General features: G+C 39.2%; 2 protein-coding genes across 2 annotated transcripts in view; one reads left to right on the plus strand and one right to left on the minus strand.

Moving 5' to 3' along the window:
- LOC138032397 (FK506-binding protein 2-like) lies at window positions 1-18,633 on the minus strand. The gene is made up of 6 exons (XM_068880064.1): window positions 18,388-18,633; window positions 15,549-15,611; window positions 14,168-14,261; window positions 10,834-10,867; window positions 10,069-10,139; window positions 1-220 (listed from the first exon to the last, which is right to left on the minus strand). Exons 1-6 carry the CDS (start codon window positions 18,490-18,492, stop codon window positions 21-23), a joined length of 567 nt encoding a protein of 188 aa, XP_068736165.1. The 5' UTR covers window positions 18,493-18,633; the 3' UTR covers window positions 1-20.
- The window catches only part of LOC138032400 (U11/U12 small nuclear ribonucleoprotein 25 kDa protein-like), a 13,385-nt gene continuing 12,273 nt past the window's right edge, over window positions 18,632-19,743 (plus strand). Inside the window, exon 1 of the mRNA XM_068880067.1 lies at window positions 18,632-19,025. Within this exon, the coding sequence (XP_068736168.1) occupies window positions 18,785-19,025 (241 nt within the window). The 5' untranslated portion in view covers window positions 18,632-18,784. The remainder of the gene's footprint in view (window positions 19,026-19,743) is intronic.

The following is a 19,743-nucleotide window of genomic DNA, read 5'->3' on the forward strand; positions in this document are numbered from 1 at the left end:
TTGGCTAATATAAAGGTGTTTTATTTATTTTTATTTTTCCTATGAGATTTGACTTCCTTCTTGGTTGAGGAAGATTCTTCGGTTGCCTTTCTATAGAGATAATACATGACCAATCCACCCAAGACTGGCCAGAAAGCTATCTGCAGCAATAACACTGGATCAAAGGGAGATTTCCTCTTTATCGCCATGAGCTCAGTGTTGAATATCAGTACTGAATTCGCTGTAATAGAAACAAAAAAAAAGGAATTTTACTGTTTAAGTCGTGCTCTTTGCAAATAATTAATGATTCAATAAATTAAAGAATGATCAAACAAACAAGTAGACAGATGATTGGATTGATTTAATTTCAAATTCAGTAGTACTGGGAGATATAAAAAGTGGAAAAGATTAAAAGGTGAATATATTTAAATAAACAAAAAATTAAATTAGGCACCGGTAAATAGAATTATCACTTTTTTAAGCGCGTCGGTGTTATAAAGAATATTAAAGTGACCCTGTAACCAAAAAGTCAATTCTTATTTCTCTTTGGATTTCCAAACTATGTTAATTAAACACTAAGCAACCAAAGTTCTAAGCTTTGATTTCAAGACGACACCTGTTTATTTTAACTAGAATTCCTATTTAATGGTCTGCCATTACTTACTGTAATATCTAGAGAGAGCTGGATCGAGGATAAAATGACGTCAAAGGCGCAGTAGTTTAAGAATGCAATGCATGTGTACGCCGCATAATTAATATGCAGCACGGGAGTTTGCATATATAATAAGCTACATTTACATGTTGAAATTTTAAGCTAGTGAACCTTTAGACGTCACTTTTTTCTGGATCCAACCCTCTGAGGTCCAATCGGTCAATTTTGAATGTGACTAATGGGGAACCTTGATATCACTTACACTCGAAGTAAACGCCCTTTGGATAAAAATAAAAGCTCAAACTATTGCCAGTCAGGTGTGACACAAACACACTTTCAAAATCTGGAGTTAAAAGGGAGGTGATTTTTTTTTATCACAGGGGCACTTTAACTTTATGCCAGAATATGTGATCGAGGCTTGAGCAAAGCATGCTGAGTACTTGATCATATTATGACACATTTTCCAAAGACTGAACATGTACATAATATTGTACCAACACAGGAGACCACCCGTTGGTCAAGATAATGTGATAACATCTCTAGACATTAAACTCCATCTGCCAGAAACCAACCCAAGAGGTTAACCTATGAGGCCCGCTTGAAATTTAAGACGATCTACAGATGATTGAACTTAGTGATATATGTTAAAGGGGCTAGGTCACGCTATTTTAGGTATATTCGTTTAATTTTGTTAATTATGAGCTCTAAACGTCAAATTGGCAGAGCAAGAGTCTTTCATTTGCAAAATTACGGCCACATAACAACTGAGAATGATTTTCCAGCTGTGTAAATGACATTTTTATATAGACTGATATAAATTTGAAAAAAGGTGGGCCGACGTTTTTCAAATTTACCCAAATTCAATCCATTTCAATCCTCTCCAGTTTTGTCCATCCATGTCCCTTCTTGGCTTCCCTGTGTTTTGTTAGAGTTCTTCTATAGTTTTGAACAGTTATTTTGATATTTTAGTTAATTCTATGACCATTCGATCAGGGCTGAAATTGCCTAAAATTGCGTGACCTAGCCCCTTTAAGTAGCAAAGAGAGTTCATCAACATGAAGCTTCAATAATGTTACAAGGTGACAAATTATCTGGAACACGTACTTTGGTTTGAGGGACCAGACAGGCACCTAGCCAGGAGAAAGAGCAAAAATATGAGATATGAAAGCCGAAGGACCCGAAAATAGTGCAGGAGTTCAGGTTGGAGTTGAGAAACAGATTCTAACCGCTTGCCGACCTAGATGGAGTGGAGGAGAGCTGGCATGGGTTCAAAAAAAGGGTTGGATGAAGCGAGTAGAAAGGTTTAAGGATTGAAAGAGAGAAAAAGAGCCGCCTGGATCTCTGATGAGAATTGGGAGACGATCCGAGAACGCAGTAAAATGAAGAGCAAGATAAATATAACAAGATCTGAGCAACTCAAGGATGGTATGAAAAAATAATATAGAAAGCTACACTGAGAGGTTAAGTGTGGTTTACGATCAGATTAGCCTGCATAGCAAGCGTTTCCAGCGGGCGAGGAGCGAACTCTTCTTTTCGGCCGCGCGAGAATAGGGCGAGCGCAAAAAAAAATGGTGGTGGGAGGGGAGGAGAGGAGAAGGAAATTCCTATTCTCCTCTCCCCCTCCCCCCTCTCCTTTTTTTGCTCTCGCTCCAATTTTCGCGCGGCCAAAACATCGAAATTTGCGCGGAAACCCCACGGAAACGCTTGCTACGCAGGCTACGATCAGATAAGAGAAAATATTTGGACGGGCTAGCTAAGGAAGCTGAGGAGGCAGCCCAGAGAGGGGAGGAACAGGGAGCTTTTTATGCTATTACGAGAAGAATAACCAACAGCAGATTTAAGAAGAACGTAGCGGTGAAATCGGAAGAAGTTGTGAGGATCACCTCTGAAGCCAGCCAAATTGAGAGATGGAAGCAGCACTTTGAGGAAGTGTTAAACCTACCAGGTCCGCAGAATGCCATTGATGACATGGAGAATAAGATTATTAGGAGCTTAAAGGGGCTCAGAAATGGAAAGGCGCCTGGTATTGATAGCATACAGGCTGTCAGGTTCTGAAAGTGGATGTTGGGATAACAGCTAACGCACATGAGCACGTGGTTACTAAGATTTTGAATGAAGAAGTGATTCCAGGAGATTGGCAAAAGGGTGTTATTGTCAAGTTGCCTACGAGAGGCAATTTAGAGGTTTGTGGCAACTGGAGAGGAGTAACACTTTTGTCGGTTCTCGGAAAGGTATTGTGCAGAATTATCGTAGACAGGATAAAAGGGGAAGTTGATCGTACGTTAAGCAAGGAGCAGGCTGGTTTTCGGACCAAATATTCATCCTCCGCAATATTATAGAGCAGTGCGTTGAGTGGAATAGTCCATTGTTCATCATCTTTGTGGACTTTAGAAAAGCTTTTGATAGTGTCCATCGAGAGAGTCTGGAACATCATGGCCGTTTATGGAATTCCAGGAAAGTTAATCACCATGGTCAAGCTTCTCTATGACACCTTTATGTGCTCCGTAGAACATGATGGAAGGTACTCGCAGTGATTTGTGATCGAGTCAGGGGTAAGGCAGGGGTGTGTCATGTCGGGTTTCCTATTTTTTGTTAGTAATTGATTGGACAATAGCAACTACCACAAATATCAACTGATACAAATATCGGTATCAACTGGGGTAGATTCCAAGTGCTTGAGGACTTAGATTATGCTGACGATTTAGCACTGTTCTCCGCCACTAGCAAACAGCTACAATTCAAAACAAATGAGTTGGTCAGAGTCTCAGCAAGAGTGGGTCTGCAGGTGAATACCAAGAAGTCAAAGGTAATGAGTGTTGCACCTACCACCGAGCAAGTGATAACCATTAATGGGCAGGAGTTAGAGAATACATGTGAGTACCTTTACATACTTGGGGTCTGAGATCAACTGTGAGGAGAGCTCCACTGCAGATATTAATTGTTTTCCGAGTACAAGCTCCCGGGGGGCTTATATTTGGAGGGGAGAATTAACGAAAGGTTTTTTGCGTTACCACTTTAGGGGGCTTATTTTCGGAATTTTACGGTATAATAATAACAACATTACTCATTTAATTCAATGAAAGGGAAGGATACCACAGGTTATCCCTATCGAGTGTATTCTCCCACAGCTGGATGTAATTGACTGAGAGTCAATTTTGATGAGGGAGGAAAACCGGAGTACCCAGAGAAAAACCCTCAGAATCAGATTGCGATCGACTGAATGTCAGCCCACATACGACTCGACGCCAGGTTTAAACCCGGGTCACAGAGGTGGCAGGCACGTAGTTTATACAGCGAACACAGAGTTCATTTGATCTTGATAGTTTGACTACGGCCCAGACACTTTCATCATTGCATTTGATGAAGGAGAACGTCTACTTATCATGTCATATATTGAAATCAGTCACGTGTGTATCAGTCAATGCCATTTGATTTCACATTTTGGCCTCCATGTTGGGACATCTATCCATGTATGTGGAGCACTTTACCTCGGTATCACATTTGAAGACGAGCTACTCTGGAAATGAGTGCGTGTCAATTGGGAACTTCTATTTCATGTAAAACCAAACCAAAAGAGTTGACACTACATTGTAAAAGTGGCTGTTTCCTAATTGGGGCTCTATAGTCGAATGCATTTAACTAATGTGTGGTTAGTTCCATTTTTTATCAATATAGAAATCTGGATGGCCTATGATGTTAAATCAGATGCTAAAGTGAAGAGAACAACTCCACCACTCTCAAGAAAACAAGCACCATTTGGTATACCTTGTGTCAATTTCATATCACATCCAAACATGATACCAGGAGAATGGTAATAGCCTGTGGCATCGAGTAATAACGTGATGGTTAGGACTGGGCCTTAGGCACAGTGCATCTTAGGCCATACGTAGGCTACGCCACTTGGCTATTGAGATCTAACATGGCAGTATGTCTTGTAATGTTTGTTGTTGATCATTAAATTGGCGACAAGGATTAAAACAAAACATGCTGGAAACCAAGTCTGGCATGTTATCAAGCATTAGATCAAGTGTGGGATCCCTCAGTATCATTGGAGAACAGGTTAGATCGTGGTTTTTTCCTTCAACCACCACAACCAACGTTTTTCCCTGCTATATATAACCTGGGCCAACGCCCTGTCACCTATCCTTAGTTCACAAATTAACACTTCACATGCATTCTTATTTTTTTCTAAGGTCTAGTACTACGATAACATTCCACATAACAATATGAAGTTAATTACAACATCTCAAGGGATGTTACCAACACCAAATAATTAAGTAAAGTACGATCGTCCGGGTGAGTTTAGTCCTGAGAAGGACTGTTTGAGATGACATTGACTGACGTTTCGACAACCTGAGCGGAAGTCATCTTCAGAGTCAAGTGATTTGTGTAACGTCAGTAGATACTATAAGAACTCCGGTCGTAGATGTCATTGGTCAACTTATTCGTGATGTTATTGGTCGACTGTCAGTTGAGACTAGATGTAATTGGCTGGGAAGACTAAACAGCGATAGGTGCGTTTCGATCCGTCTATAGGTCTAAGGTCGTATCGTAGAATACGTTGGATAGTACTGTGAGAGTAAGTCAGTGTGTTGTTTCTCTGTTTATGTCGTCGATGAGTCGTTTGTAGGGTGCAGGAAGTTGTAGGCATCCGTTTATTGCTGTTTGTTCTCAGTTAGTAAACCAGCTTTCCAGTACGATCCGTCGGTAGTAGTTAGTGATGTAGGTAACACATGCAGCAGATTCTCAGTCGATTCTGTGGATTGTCTGTAGATAGTGTTCAGCAATGTTATTGTTGATCTCACCGTTCTTCGTCGCTCGTCTGGGTTCAGTCAATCTAGTGTTCAAATTTCTGCCGGTCTCACCGGTATAAGTGACCTGGCAGTCGCAGCATTTGATCTTATAAACTGCTCCTTGTCTGTCCCTAGCTTGGTCTTTGTCTTTGACGTTAGTCAGTAGTTTTCGTAAGGTAGTCATGGGTCTGTGAGCAACACGGATGTTGTAAGGCTGTAGGATCCTAGCGATAATTTCAAAAGTCCCTTAGATGTAGGGTGTAGTCACTGTAGTGGTAGGTGTCAGGTTAGTGTTTCAGGTTAGCGTTAGGTTCTGTACGATAAATGTTGCGTGTAACGAAGTCGCAGTTGTAGTTGTTCTTACTGAAAACGTTGTTTTAGTACTTATGTTCGTCTGCTAAGCGGTCGTGTCAGTCACAAACCAGTAGCGCGCGTCTCGTTCAGGTCCGTATTGTTGTAGCCTTGTGTGACGTAGGGTTGTAAGATCATTCGTCAAGGAGTCTGTCAGTGTGGGTGGGTTTGATGAGCTATTAACAAGTGGGAAGTGATAGATATAATCGAGGACGTGCGAGATGAGACAGTGGTGTGTTGCAGTAATGTAGTCTGGACTCCGAAGAAGGATGGAGAAAACGTATTCCATAAGGGCCAGTCTGGACATGACGGATGCCAACCGATACATACACGAAGAGAACAAGGCATGCTTGCTATTCCAACCCTGAGGGAGCTGGAAACAAGACTAAACAAGGCAAAGGATTTCTGGCATCTTGACATGAATGATGGGTATATGCAGCTACAATTAGCAGAGGAAAGCAGAAAGATCACGACTTTCTACACTCCCAGGGGGCTCAAACGCTTCAAGAGACTCCATTTTGGCATCAATAGTGCTGCCGAGATCTTCAACAAAGAGGTCAGGAAGGTGGTAGCACAAGAGCCAAATGCAATCAGCATATACGACGATATAATTGTCTATAGAACTACACACGAAGAATGCGATAAGGCCCTGAGGCACATGTTGCAGCTTTGGAGAGAAAATGGTTTCACTCTTAGTTTGAAGAAGAGCAAGTTCAACCTGACACCGGTAAGGTTTTTGGCAAGGTGTTCACAAGTGAAGGTATCTCACATGACCCAGAGAAGGTAACTGCCCTGAATGCTGCCGGACCTCCACGGTCACCATCAGAAGTGTGCTCCTTCCCGTTCTTCGTAGAAGCAAATGAAGACTTCATGGAAGGATTTGCACAGGCAACAGGGCCAATTGAATCGACGCCGGAGTGGCATCGGTTGTTTGAGCGAGCCAGGGCCCTGTTGTCTGGAGAAACCATGATGGCGTACTTTGAACCTCAAAGAAATACCCAGTTGAAAACAGACACTGGGCTGAGTGGAATAGCGGTATGGCCCCAGTGCTAGAAGATGGAGGCCAATAACCTACCACTCGAGAGCGCTCACAGAGTACTCGTCCTCGGCCTCTTTTCTAAGTGTTTATAAATAATTATTTTTAAACTAATAAATGTTGGCAACCCAACTAGTTTCACTTTAAAGTTATTTTGGGCGACCAGTTACTGTATTTACTTTTGCCTTTGTCCAATAATTGTAATTTCTTTGTAACATACACATTGTACAGTACAAAAGAGGAGGCGAAAGCAGTTGAGTGGGGCATATTTGCCAACCAGAAGTACCTTTATGGTCTCAGACACCCTCTCAGTGTGGACATTGACCACAAGCTGCTGGTGCCGTTGCTTTCAAGTTACAGGGCAACAGCACCACTTCGAAGAGAAAGAATGAAAGTGAAACTTTAGGGTTTCAACTTTCACATGCATTACACACCTGCAAAGAGGGCCGGCCAAGAAAATAACAAAGCAGACTACAACTCGACGCATCCAGAACCGAATAAAGGGGGCAGCAATGGAGACACCAAGGACCAGTCAGAATTCCAGCTTAGAGAACCGGAAAAAGGGTTTGAGGGGGGACATAATGGCTGTAGTACGAGAATCAGTTTCTGAAGCGGATACAGGAGCAAGCAATTGTGGATCCAGAGCTGGCAAGTCTCAAGAATGCAATAAGAAAAAGATACTTCATGACACAGGAGATGAAAACAGCTTTGGAAGAGCAACTTGCATCATAGAGCTTAATTTTATATCGACCAACAGCCACGTGGTTAGCTCAGTAGTCTAAATCTACATTGTTCCTGCACCAAGCGAAGTCCCATTGACTTGTTTAAGTGTCCTCATACATCAAAAGCCTTTCTGAGACACAACCACCTTGCTGAACACTTTTTGCTGGACAAAGCATAGCCATGGGATCTCTGTGCCATTGAACCCAAAACGTTGCAAGGAGAGTGTGGATTCTGTAAAATCCCATGTAATTTATGAACACTTATGGGTTTTGAGGGAGCCGACAATTCATAGTCCCTATCTAGGAAGACTTACCATTCACAGATGAAACTACAAATTAAGGAAGCACGTTCACCTCAGTGACATGTATTATTAGACCCTCAGGCATTTCAAACGAGGACTCTAAATAATATTCTAGGCTCCCTTAGGGTTGATTTACGACAGTGCTACAACTAGTTTATGATTGTCATGTTGATCAGAAGAAAACGTAGCATTTAAAAACAGGTTTTAAAACACTGCAACAATCACTCATAAGTCATGTTGTTGGCCTGTCGTAAGCTTGTTGCATGCGGCAAAAAGCATACCCTTGTTCATAAAATTCTTTGGGAAGTTAAAGAACCTATACTCTATTAAATTAATTTTAATTTGAAAGTACAAAAACTACAGACCAATTTTAATAGACATTTGGAAATCGAGAGGATTAACGCTCTATGGAAAAGTATTAATATTTAAATCTTTGGGGTTGTCTAGCTTAATATACTCAATTTCCAATGTTAACGTCCTTAGGGAAATAGTGTCAATGGTAAAAGATAAAATGTTTCGGTTCCTTTGGAAAAATAAGAAGGACAAAATAAAATGCACTAGTATGTATCAAGACCTTTCCACAGAAGGCCTACGGATGGTTGACATCGAACTTACAATAAAATAGCTTAGACTTGCGTGGATCAAAAGACTTCTTTTTAGAGATAACTGCAATTGGAAAGTAGTACCGGACTACTTTTTTAACAAACATGCTGGCCTTGATTTCCTGCTTCGATGTAACTATGATGTCAAATATTTAACACACAAGTCATTCCGACATTCATCTATAGAGACATACTTATTGCACTTGATGAAATCAAGACTCTGTACAATTATGATCAAGGAATCGACACCATCCTATTTTATAACAAAGACATCTTAGTTGATGGGAAACCGTTATTTATAAGGAAATGGTTTGTCAAGGGTATCCACACGATCCAACAGCTTTTTAATGAAAACGGCCAATACCTAACTTTTCAAGAATTTCAAGCCAAATACCATTGTAACACAAACTTTCTCCAGTTCTATCAAATCTTGAGTGCAATCCCTGTGCGTTTGAAGAACAGAGCGTGAGCCCTAGGGTACAATTCAAGCTTCAACTACGGAGAAAACTGGAAATATTTTTTACTGAATGAAACAAGTCAAATCAATTTTGAAACATATAGGGCAAGAGACTATTATCGCCTACTTCTCGTTAAGAAACATCAATCACCCCATACTGGACCGGAAAGATGGGAAAGAGATATTTCAATAGATACTGAGATTTGGACAGATGCTTTTAAAATGGCTTTAAAAACATGCAAAGAAAATAAGTTGAAAGAATTTCAATTCAAATTTATCTTTATAGGATTGTTACTACAAAGAAAGAACTTTGCAGGTACGGGATAAGTACAGACAGTGACTGCATCTACTGTGGTGAGCCAGACTCCATAAATCACACCTTTATCGACTGCGAATTTACCAAAACCTTCACATGCAAAGTCATTAATTGGTTTAACGCTCAGCACGGTTTCAAGTTTCAACCAGATACAAAAGAAATGCTTTTCGTCACCTTTAAGCACCCAACATACATGAAGCCAGTCAGAAAATTCAATTACACCCTCCTTTTCATGAAATTCTATGTGTATGTAAGTAAACTAAACAACAGTTCACTTGTACTAACCGAATTTATTACTAAAATCAATTATAAATACAAAGTTCAACATTTGTAAATTAACACCGAAAAATACTCGTAACGTCATGTTATGCTCCTTACAAATCTTACAGACTGTTACTTTTTAATTGTATTAATTAAAAATAAGATCAGGAATCTTTTCGCCCTCCCCCTCCCCACGCTATTAGCCGTTTGTTTGCTTTTTTATTTATTTCGCAATTTCGCGTATTTAAGTTTTCCTTTCCTTTTATTTTTTTGTTCCTTCCTTTTATTTCCTGTTTTTTCTTTTTATCCTGTTTTGATTTAATGTGTAGCTAATGTTTGTTGTTAGAAATAAATTTTAAAAAATAAATAAATATTAAATAAAAATACTCTATGAAAAAAGAGTATGCCCCGCAGTTCCCCAAGTTGTGGTCTTCCCCATATGCAGCAGTAAAATTTGTATCCTTGACACAACATCTCAAAACAAAAGTGGCTCATGGTGTATTAGGCCATAAAAAGCATCTTAAGTCAAGTCAAGGGGAATTTTTCAAGTGTTGAAACATACAAAGACAGTTATAAGTGAAGATAGCTTGCACTCACGTGGAATGATGTTGTCAACTCCTCGAGATCCGTAACCAAGATGAGGTGGAATAATCAGTTTCCTTTTTTCCCTGCAAGCAAAATGGATCAATTTGATTGAGGAGAAAGAGAGGCTTTATCTTAAATCAGAAGATCACCGTTGTCACAGCTAAAATCCTTGTGTGAATAACAAAGAGTGAGAGGGCAGATGGGGACGTGTGGGTGTGGCTACAAGGATTAAAAGTGGTTAACAATGTTCACAACAATCTGGGGACTGCACCATCAGATGGTAACATTAGACATATCCATTGGCAGTGAAAAAGATAACTTGAGCCTATCACCCAAAACATCAGATTCAAGCATTAGTAATTACACTACATGTAATTGTACTAGCCTGTGCATTTTATTGATTTTTGAAATTGTGTACTTCAGAGGGCAAACTTTTTGTCAATTGAAGTTAACAATAACGTAACATGTAGTTTGACTCAAGGTGTTGCAGTTCATACTGCAACAGTTCATTGTCAGTTCATACTGATTTTCAAGTGCAAGGGTCATGGGTTCCAATTCCATTAAAGCCCCTTTCGAATTTCTCAGGTGTCTCTAAGAGACAATATTGCCTAAATTGTCCAGATAAGTGCAAGGGTCACTTCTCCCTTATGTCTACAACCCACACTTCAAATATGTAAGACTATCAATGTTGGATAGTAATAATATTATTATTTATGTTCTAGCAGAGCTAGGAAATTGTGAAATGACAAGAAAATAAAATGTGGTTTTCAAACTTACCCTACACACATTCCTTTTATTCCCATCTCCCAGCCTGGAAATGAGATAAAACAATGAAATGAAAGAAAATCCTAACAATAGCCCACTTTCGACAAAATTAAAATTCAGTCTTAAGCAAAAGGCATCATCTCAAGGCCCTGGGGAATAAAAAATGGATTTATATGAGTTTATTCCCCAGAGCCTCAAGATGGTGCCTTTTGTTTAGGACTGAATTTTAATATAATTATCGAAAGTGGACTTAATTATTTATTACTAGGCACCGAAACCAAAATAGGTTTTAATCCTAATTGCTACCATTTTTGCCATGGAATTACATAAAATTAGCAAGACTAGAAGTTATTTGGACCCAAGATCCTGCTAGCAAGAAGGTATGGGTGTCTTCAATGATATTGCTTCACAGACTATGTCAATTTGTCTTTACAATCTGGAAAGAATTTTGCATTGCAAATGCAAAGCAGTCTGTGACTGCAAATGAAGAATAGACTGCATTAGTCAATGGTTCAAATTGGGCCGCTGAGTCAACGAAGTTAAACAGGACAGCTTGGAAATGACTGGTGATTTTTCTTAAAATGTCTATAGAAACATGTGCAAATAAAAAAAGTGAAATTTCAATGGGAAAATAATATTTTACAATATATTATTGCAAAAATACATGTATATCTGCTTATGGAGGAAAGTCTGATTTCATTTACCGATGGAAAATCTTCAAGAGACAATTTAGGCAATAATGACAATTAGTATAAATACACAGGTGATTATACAAAATCGCACGCTCTCATTGGCTCGCTATATCTCGGATTATCAGCCGATAATCACCTCGACGGACAAAATGGCTGCCAGTAGTCGTTTTGCCACTGTAAGTGAAGATGATTTCGCATTGAAATGTTTTTTTTTCTCTTTTTTGAAATAATCACCTGTGCATTTATACTAAAACAATTATTCGCCTCAGTCTCAGTGATTGTCGGTGAATATTCACCGATCATCACTTCGCCTTCTGCAAATAATTGTTATTTATTATTGTTATTATTATGAATCATATATTGAACTGCAGATATGAAGTCAAGGGAAGCTATGATCCTCGCAATAATATTTTAGCTAACTGTGAGGATCATAGCTTGTCTTGATTTCATATCCACAGTTCAATATAATGATTCATTTCATATATCATTTCATTCGTTGATTCATCTCGGGAACATTTGAACCCACAAATGACCAGCTCCCAACGTCCTTGGCTTCATAGCTCACTTGTTCACTTCACATACATGTAAGTTTGGACTTTGTCCCTTAGAGGGTCATGAGTGAAGGCAGGATGGTGCAAGGGGTTTTCTCGGCCTTGGGAGCCGCTGACCAGAAACCGGTGTCCTAAAAGCGTGAAAGGGCGTCAGCAATTTTGTTAGAAACCCCAAGGATGTGAAGTTGCCAAACAAAGAAATTATGTTTCATAGATATTAGAACAAGGAACCTTAGAAGGTCCATGATAAGAGGAGCCTTTGAATGGCCTGAATTGATAATGGCCATGATGGATTCATTATCACACCAAACTTGAATACGTTTCCCTCAGAAATTGGGGAACCTGATTGTGCATGCCACCACTATGGGGAAAAGTTCCTGCCATTCCATGCTCACACCCTGAGCCCTGTTTAACTGATGGTGAGGGGGCTCCCTACCCTGGAACCATTGCCCATTCAATTAACAACCACCAAAACCAACAGATCCAGAGGCATTGGTGTACAGTTCTAGATCAGGAGAAGGGGTAACGGCCGGCGGTGTCTAAAAAGAAAGAGCGCCCATTCCACCTGGTGAGGAAAGCTTTCCACATTGAAAGATCTTTGAAAAATTCTTTGTTTAACTGGATGTGTTGAAAATGGCTGGGTACTCCCCTACTAGTAGTCAAGTTAATCATGTACTGTAAAAATGTTCTCCCAGGTACTACTGCCTTGCAAACATATTATAATGTACCTATACCACTGTCCTATAACCGATTGCAGCTCATCCAGCTCCACGTAGCTGCGATAGGTAAAGGAACGGAGTACCAGGCAGATCCCAGGTTCATTTGAATTTGTCCAAAAAAGGGAGGTAGAAGTCTATGCAGAACTGGTTTTGCCAGTAGATAGCTAGCAAGTGCCAATTGTCTGGGTTAATGGGAATGAGACAAAAGGCCGATTTGAGATCTCTCTTGGCCATAAATGAACCCAGACCCAGGGACTTCAGGATATATGGATCAGATTATCTACCTGGACATATTGGAGGGTGTAGGGGTCCTTGGGGATGTGGTCATTAATACTATCCCCATCAGGTTATGATAAATGATAAATTGCGTGCCATTCAGAGGAGTGTGTTTCTTGGGGACCACGCTCAAAGGGAGACATTGCAGATTGAGGAGTGGAGAGGAGATAAAGGGTCCCGCCATGCAACCCCAGACTTCCGTAAACACTTGCAGATAAGCCACACTCTGAATTTGGCCGCTTAAATTTTGGAAGAGTTTTTTTGAAAGAAATCAAAAGACATCCAAAGTCGGGTCTTTAGAAGTCTTCTTCATCGACTGTTCATTGAACGTAAACTCACTATTAACATTGCAACAGAAAATACTTCAAAGTCTTACGCACAATTTTAGCACTGCCCGCGCAGAAGCGGTGTCATGGATTTTTTCACCCGACCGGGTGGTGGCTGCGTGGTTAGGCAAGGTTGTTTGATGGCAGCCTTCAAGCAGGAAATCAGTTTGTCTTTGCTGCCAGTTATGGGCAGATTGAGAGCCTGAAGACAAAGGCGAAGAACTTCTGTCGACAGTGAAGTGAGATTGTCCTGACGACAACGGTGAGGGCCCATAGCTTTTGAATTGCCATGCGGAGGAGTCATAATAAAATTCGTAAACGTTAAAGTTACTCCTTACAGTAAACTAAAGAGCTCATAGAGTGATACTTTGGACTTACTACATCTTATAAACTGGGACTAATGTCTAGGACTAACGTACCATCTAATACAAACAACTCGTGTAGAGCTCAATGCAACATGAATGGGGATAGTTGTTGCTTTTCGCCCGTCCCAGATGAAGGATATAACTGTAAGCAGACAGTATTAAAAACAAGGCTAAAGGATATCTTGTTTGCATTGCGTAATGTTTACAAAATAACGTGACAAACAGAGTATGGCACTAACGAGTCATGCATGCACAATTAACTACATTTTACAGCACTGTTGTAAAGCTTTAACAAATTATTCAGAAAAGTTCACCAACTTTTCTGAAAAAACTTATCATGTATTTGCTGTACATGTATATTTTTTCTTCTCATGAATTATTATATATGGCTTTATTTAATAAACTTCTAATTTTTACCTTTTATGACTTTTCCTTTGCCAAGTTGAAACTCTAGAGGTTCTCGTCCTTTTGCAAGTGATGAGTCAAACATCTGGCCATTTTCCAGAGTGCCCTACAATTTGTTCAAGGTTTATACAAGTTCACAATCCAGGGACGAAAAATTACAGGGTAATTCTGTTTTTGAAGTTTTTTAAAACCATGCTAAAACAGAAATGTTACCATACATGCCAACTCTCCCGCATTATCCGGGAGTCTCCCGGATACGGAACGAATCTCCCGGTCTCCCGTACGGGTCATCGAATCTCCCTGATAAAAACAACTCTGGAGACTGCTCCATTGGAGCATTGTTGATGAATTTCTTCATCTCTGAACAAAACAAAGCTCTGTCTGTTATCACAGCCATATAAACGATTGATTGATCAGATCTTTCCGTTTAACCAATAAAAATTGTCGACATAAGTGCCCTGTTTTCCCGCAAATTTCCTGTTCAAAATAGATTATTCTTGTATTCTGAAGGACTGCTGGGGGGGAAGGGGTAGGTGAGTGCGTTTTTTGGGGGAAGGGGGAATGGGTGAGTTAATCGTGGGGGGGGGGGGGGGGGGCAGATGGAAAATATCTCCAGATTTTAGATCTCCAGAGGTTGGCATCCCTGTGTTACTCTACCACTGACAATCAATACCTGTCAGTCCTTAGGCATGAGCTTTATATACCAAAACTCTTTAATTCCCTTTGATACGCTGAAAACTGAAGAACCACCAAACTCCACCCATATGATGCCAAGTATGAGAATTGAGCCCTGGGGCCCATTTCTTGAACGTCCCTAAGCTTTTTGGGCCCTTTTTTGGGTGTCACAATCCCCTTTGAATGGTTGGATTTTAAGCCAGCAAACTTCACATTCAATCATCTTGTTTTTTAGTGATTTTGAAAACATGGCAAAAAACAGGTTGTCAAAACAAGCTAATGACAGTTTCGCAAATGGTTTCTCAGGCATGAAAAGTTTTTTTTGGGATGTTCAAAAAACGGGCCCCAGGAAACAAATTATGATGGAAATGCTCTGATCATATGCTTGATAACAGCCGGTTTTGGGACAAGAGCCCTCGCCCCTTCCTGAGGAGGAACAAAGACTGACTTGAAAGATTGCCTGAAATCAAGCCTACTCTAATAATTGTGCCAACCTTACATTTAAAGTATTTAGCCCTAGTTTGCCTTACAAAGGGAACTACAGTAGTGAGGAAATCTAATAATTACCTTGTCCAACCTGCTATGAATATTTTTTATTTGCTATATATAGCCAGTGTTGCAAGCACTACAAGGGTAGGGTAAGAGGGAGACAGCACTAATTCTACCACCCTCATTTCCTCCCCTTTTAGCGCTTGCTACACAGGCTATGATTACATACCGTGTAATGAACAGACACAATATCTCCATTGTCTGCCTTTTCTTCACAGTTTGCTGGTTTGTACTGAATGAAATGCCAAGAATATTCTCAGATCACACAAAAGTAAATTTAAATTCCTGCTAACAACAAAATAAGAACATCGAATATGCAATAATATTATTAGAAACATACAAGTTTCATTTTTTTGCATAAAACTTTAAAGGTACTTTGAATGAACAATGAAACGGTTATTGAATTATTTTCCCTTTGATTATGAAGATTATGCAGGTCTCTCAGGGTACTGTGAGGCTACTAACAATGTTGTCCATCTGCACTCACATCATGCCCAAGGGGGCCCTCATTGAGGTGTAAAATTATGTGGCATTAAAATAATGTAGATTGAGTACAATAATGATGCAAGTCTGGCCTATGATGAGCATGTGACTAATCTAGTTTCTTCTTGTGCTGCTAGTTTGTGTCAGATCAACAGAATTAAGTATGTTTTAGACAGGCAGACCCTTATCATTATAGTCAAGGCCTTAGTTTTTCGTAAATTATATTATTGTTCTTCTGTATGGGCGAACTCATCTAAGAGAACAAAATTTTAGTTTCTAAAGAAACTGTGGTACTGTGTCGATGGGAGATTGAAACAGAAATGGATTTTATCAAATGAGTTGATAAAGGTCCAATAACCATCGTGAAAGATTTGGAAAGCTGACGTTTCGAGAAACTTCAACGCATTCAAAATTTTGCTGCTCGCATCATAACTGGCACAAAAAAGCACGAGCATATCTCGCCAGTATTACGGGAGCTAAATTGGCTACTGATTCATCTTGCCGTTCAGTACAGGAATACTGTTATGGCCTTTAAAATGCGTCAAAAGCTTAGCTCTCCCATACCTATGTTAAATAGAGTAAAATCTGTAAGTGTCACTCCACTTGGGACTGAAAAGGTTAATCCCATGATATTGTCTTTATGATATCAAATGACTGTATGATCTTTCATGCAATCACTCGATACTTAAGCTAAAATAAGTGGGATAAGGCCAAGTGATGCAAGTGGATTGGCCATTTAGACAAGGTACATGTACAACCCCTGTTCCGAACCCAAATGATCACACCACATAGTACATTCAGAAAAAGGTCATAAGGCATACAAAAATGGAGCAATGTCAAATACAGTGTAGATTATTTATGGCCAAAAATAGTGCTTTCCACGGTGACACAACAATAATTTGTCTTCAATACACAAAAGTAAGGTCCTTTTGCAGGTTGCAGGTTGCAATGCAGGTTGAAATTTCATTATGACGGGAAAACTGCTGGCACTAAAAAGAAAGGTAAAGTGATTCCTGTGACTAACCCTAACCCTAACCCTAACCCTAACCCTAACCCTAACCCTAACCCTAACCCTAACCCTAATTCCTGTGACTGTTACATGTCTTGAATAGCTAACCTTAGGCCTAATTAGGCCTAAAGAAAAGTTTTTAGGCCTAAGGTTAGCTATTCATGTAACAGTCACGGCAAGTCTATCGCTTTACCTTTCCTTTTAGTGCCAGCGGTTTTCGAGTTATCATAATAATGAAATTTCAACCTGCAACCTGTAAAAAATAACTGCCGGTCCTTACGTGATAAAAAAACACTACATTGTCTGTTGGCAGCATAAAAACTGTTATGAAATAAGTAAAACGTTGGGAAAAAATTAATGAATAATTACATGATTACATGACATATACAATGTATTTGAATCACAAGGTTTAAAACTTTGGTCGCTTTATAGTGTTTAGTTAACATAAGTTTTAAAATCAAAAGAAAATGTGAATCGATTTTTTTTATCACAGGGGCACTTTAATGATAAATTGGAATAAACTTGACATTTATTCGTAGTTAATTCCTGACTGATACATTAATTAAACATGTTACTATTTTTGTGCATTTGCTAGTAACTAACTGCTTTTTATTCATCCAGAGTATTTTTTGGCTCATTTGCTTCAACAATAAAGACATTTATACATGTATACATAAGATAAAGACATCACAAACATTGCATATTCGCTGTGGAAAAGAAGTAAATTTAATGTCCATAATTTATGACTGTATTAAACATGTCTGAAAATTTTTCTTTACAATCGTTAATATCGTCACACATATCAAAGACCATAAAAGCTTTGTATTAACTGATGTAATATTTGAGTGTGATGAATAATCCACAACTCTACGCATTAAAATAATCAATAATGAGATAGGAAGAAAGAAAATAAAACTCATTTCCATAAAACGCACTATTACAAAACGTCAATGAAAAGCGGCATAAATATAAGAAAATTTTAATTTTCAAGCTAACGGGTTTTCTTCGTTTTTGAGTTTGACAAATCGTATTTCATGAACAAGATGCATAATTTTTATAGAAGGACTAATTAATTACAGGTGCAAATGATTACAAATTTATATTACACTTGGCTGTGTCCCTTAAAAAGAAGATGAAAAGATAACATGTTATCGCAACTTAATCAAATACACAGTACACCTGAAACAACGTTTTGAGTAAATATTTGTCTCTTATTTTCAAAGTCGAGTTCCTCTTTATCTCGAAGTCAATTAATTATGTACCCAAAAATTGCTCGTAACATTCAGGGTTTTATCATTTCGTGTAAATTCGCGCGAAAATTTCACGATTTTCCTTTACAAAAAACGAGAGCTGCAAGGTCATTATTACATTTGCGTTTTAGATCACCAATATGGAATTAACAGTACATGAAATTATAAAATGAAGCATTTTCAAATACTCGAGTAACCTGAGTTGACGTGCGAGCGAAAACCTTTTGAACGCTGTCTGCCGTGAGTACAACTGGACATACACATACCTCGACGATTGTTTCTAAATCTTTCTTTTTCTTGCCTTCAGAGCTGATTCCACAATAGAGCAAAAGGAAATGAGCACAGAGAAGTAGCCTTGAGATCCAATCCATTGCAGAAAATAATAGAAACAATTGTGAAATATAATTGATGCAGTCTGCCCTGTCAAATCTAAGCAGGCGCAGCGCGTTCTGTATGTGGAAGTCTGGGTTCTAAAAACCAAAAATTGCTCCCAATCGTTCCAATAAATTTCCTGATAAATGAGTTCCCAAAGAAACTTAGTGGTGAAAGTTTTTTTCTTTCTATTAAAGTCGTTGATTAAGGTAATTTTCTCATATATTCACATTGCTGATAAAATTAGCATCTTCTTGTGTTGGAGGAGAAGGACTGGGGCAGAAAGTAAAAATGGCGGACGAGTCGACTGACCACGGAGAATTAAACGAGAAAGACAAAATAGACCAGCTTTCGCACCCTGAGGTTATGGCACTTTTCAGTGAGAAGTTGGCAGAAATAATGAAAGATCCTCTTCTCATTGGATTACCGAGTGAACCTACTCTCGACGAGGTGAATTCGCAAATTGCCCTGGAACATGGGCGTGCCATAGTTGTGAACGTTCGTCAACAAGATGAGTCGAACACGGTTTTGCGTAAGTTTTAAAAGTTTGCTTTGTTTAAAGTGAAGATAGAGGGAATAGGGAGTAAAATTGTTTTTTTCGAAGGCCCACAGGGGACGGAACACAAAGCATACATCGCAGACAAGGCAGGTCACCATCGTAGTTACTAAAACAACGAATGACCTAAAATGATCTAAAATGGCCAAACATGAGCTACAACGGTATCTAAAATGCACTAAAGTGACCTAAAACAGACAAAATGGTGGTAGCTTATTTTAGGTCATTTTAGGTACCTTGTACATGTGGCTCATTTAGGTCATTGTAGGTCACTTTAGATACCGTTGTGGGTCATTTTAGGTCATTCCTTGTTTTAATAACCATGAGGTCACCATAATTATGTCATGATATCCTCCTTACATGTAACTACAGTCATTAAAATGGCTACAGTCGGTGACAAAATTAGTTGAGACAGTTGCCAACAGAGCACACTGGCAACGATACATTCATTGTTTGCAAAGAAAACTTGTCAAAAAGTATGTTTCCAGGATACTCCTCCCTCCCCCACCCTAATCAATGTTGTACCGCTGTCGTCGAACAGTATTGTATGCTACATTCATGAATGAATGTTCCCTTATTCTAGCAGTTAGTACAAACGCTATTCATGTCTGTATTCTAGCTTATATCTTGCTGTGTAATCTAGTGTTATATCTTAGCCTTTCCTAGATTGGCCCATATATTTGTTAACCCCATT

This window comes from Montipora capricornis, chromosome 14, assembly GCF_036669925.1.
Source record: "Montipora capricornis isolate CH-2021 chromosome 14, ASM3666992v2, whole genome shotgun sequence".
NCBI lineage: Eukaryota > Metazoa > Cnidaria > Anthozoa > Scleractinia > Acroporidae > Montipora > Montipora capricornis.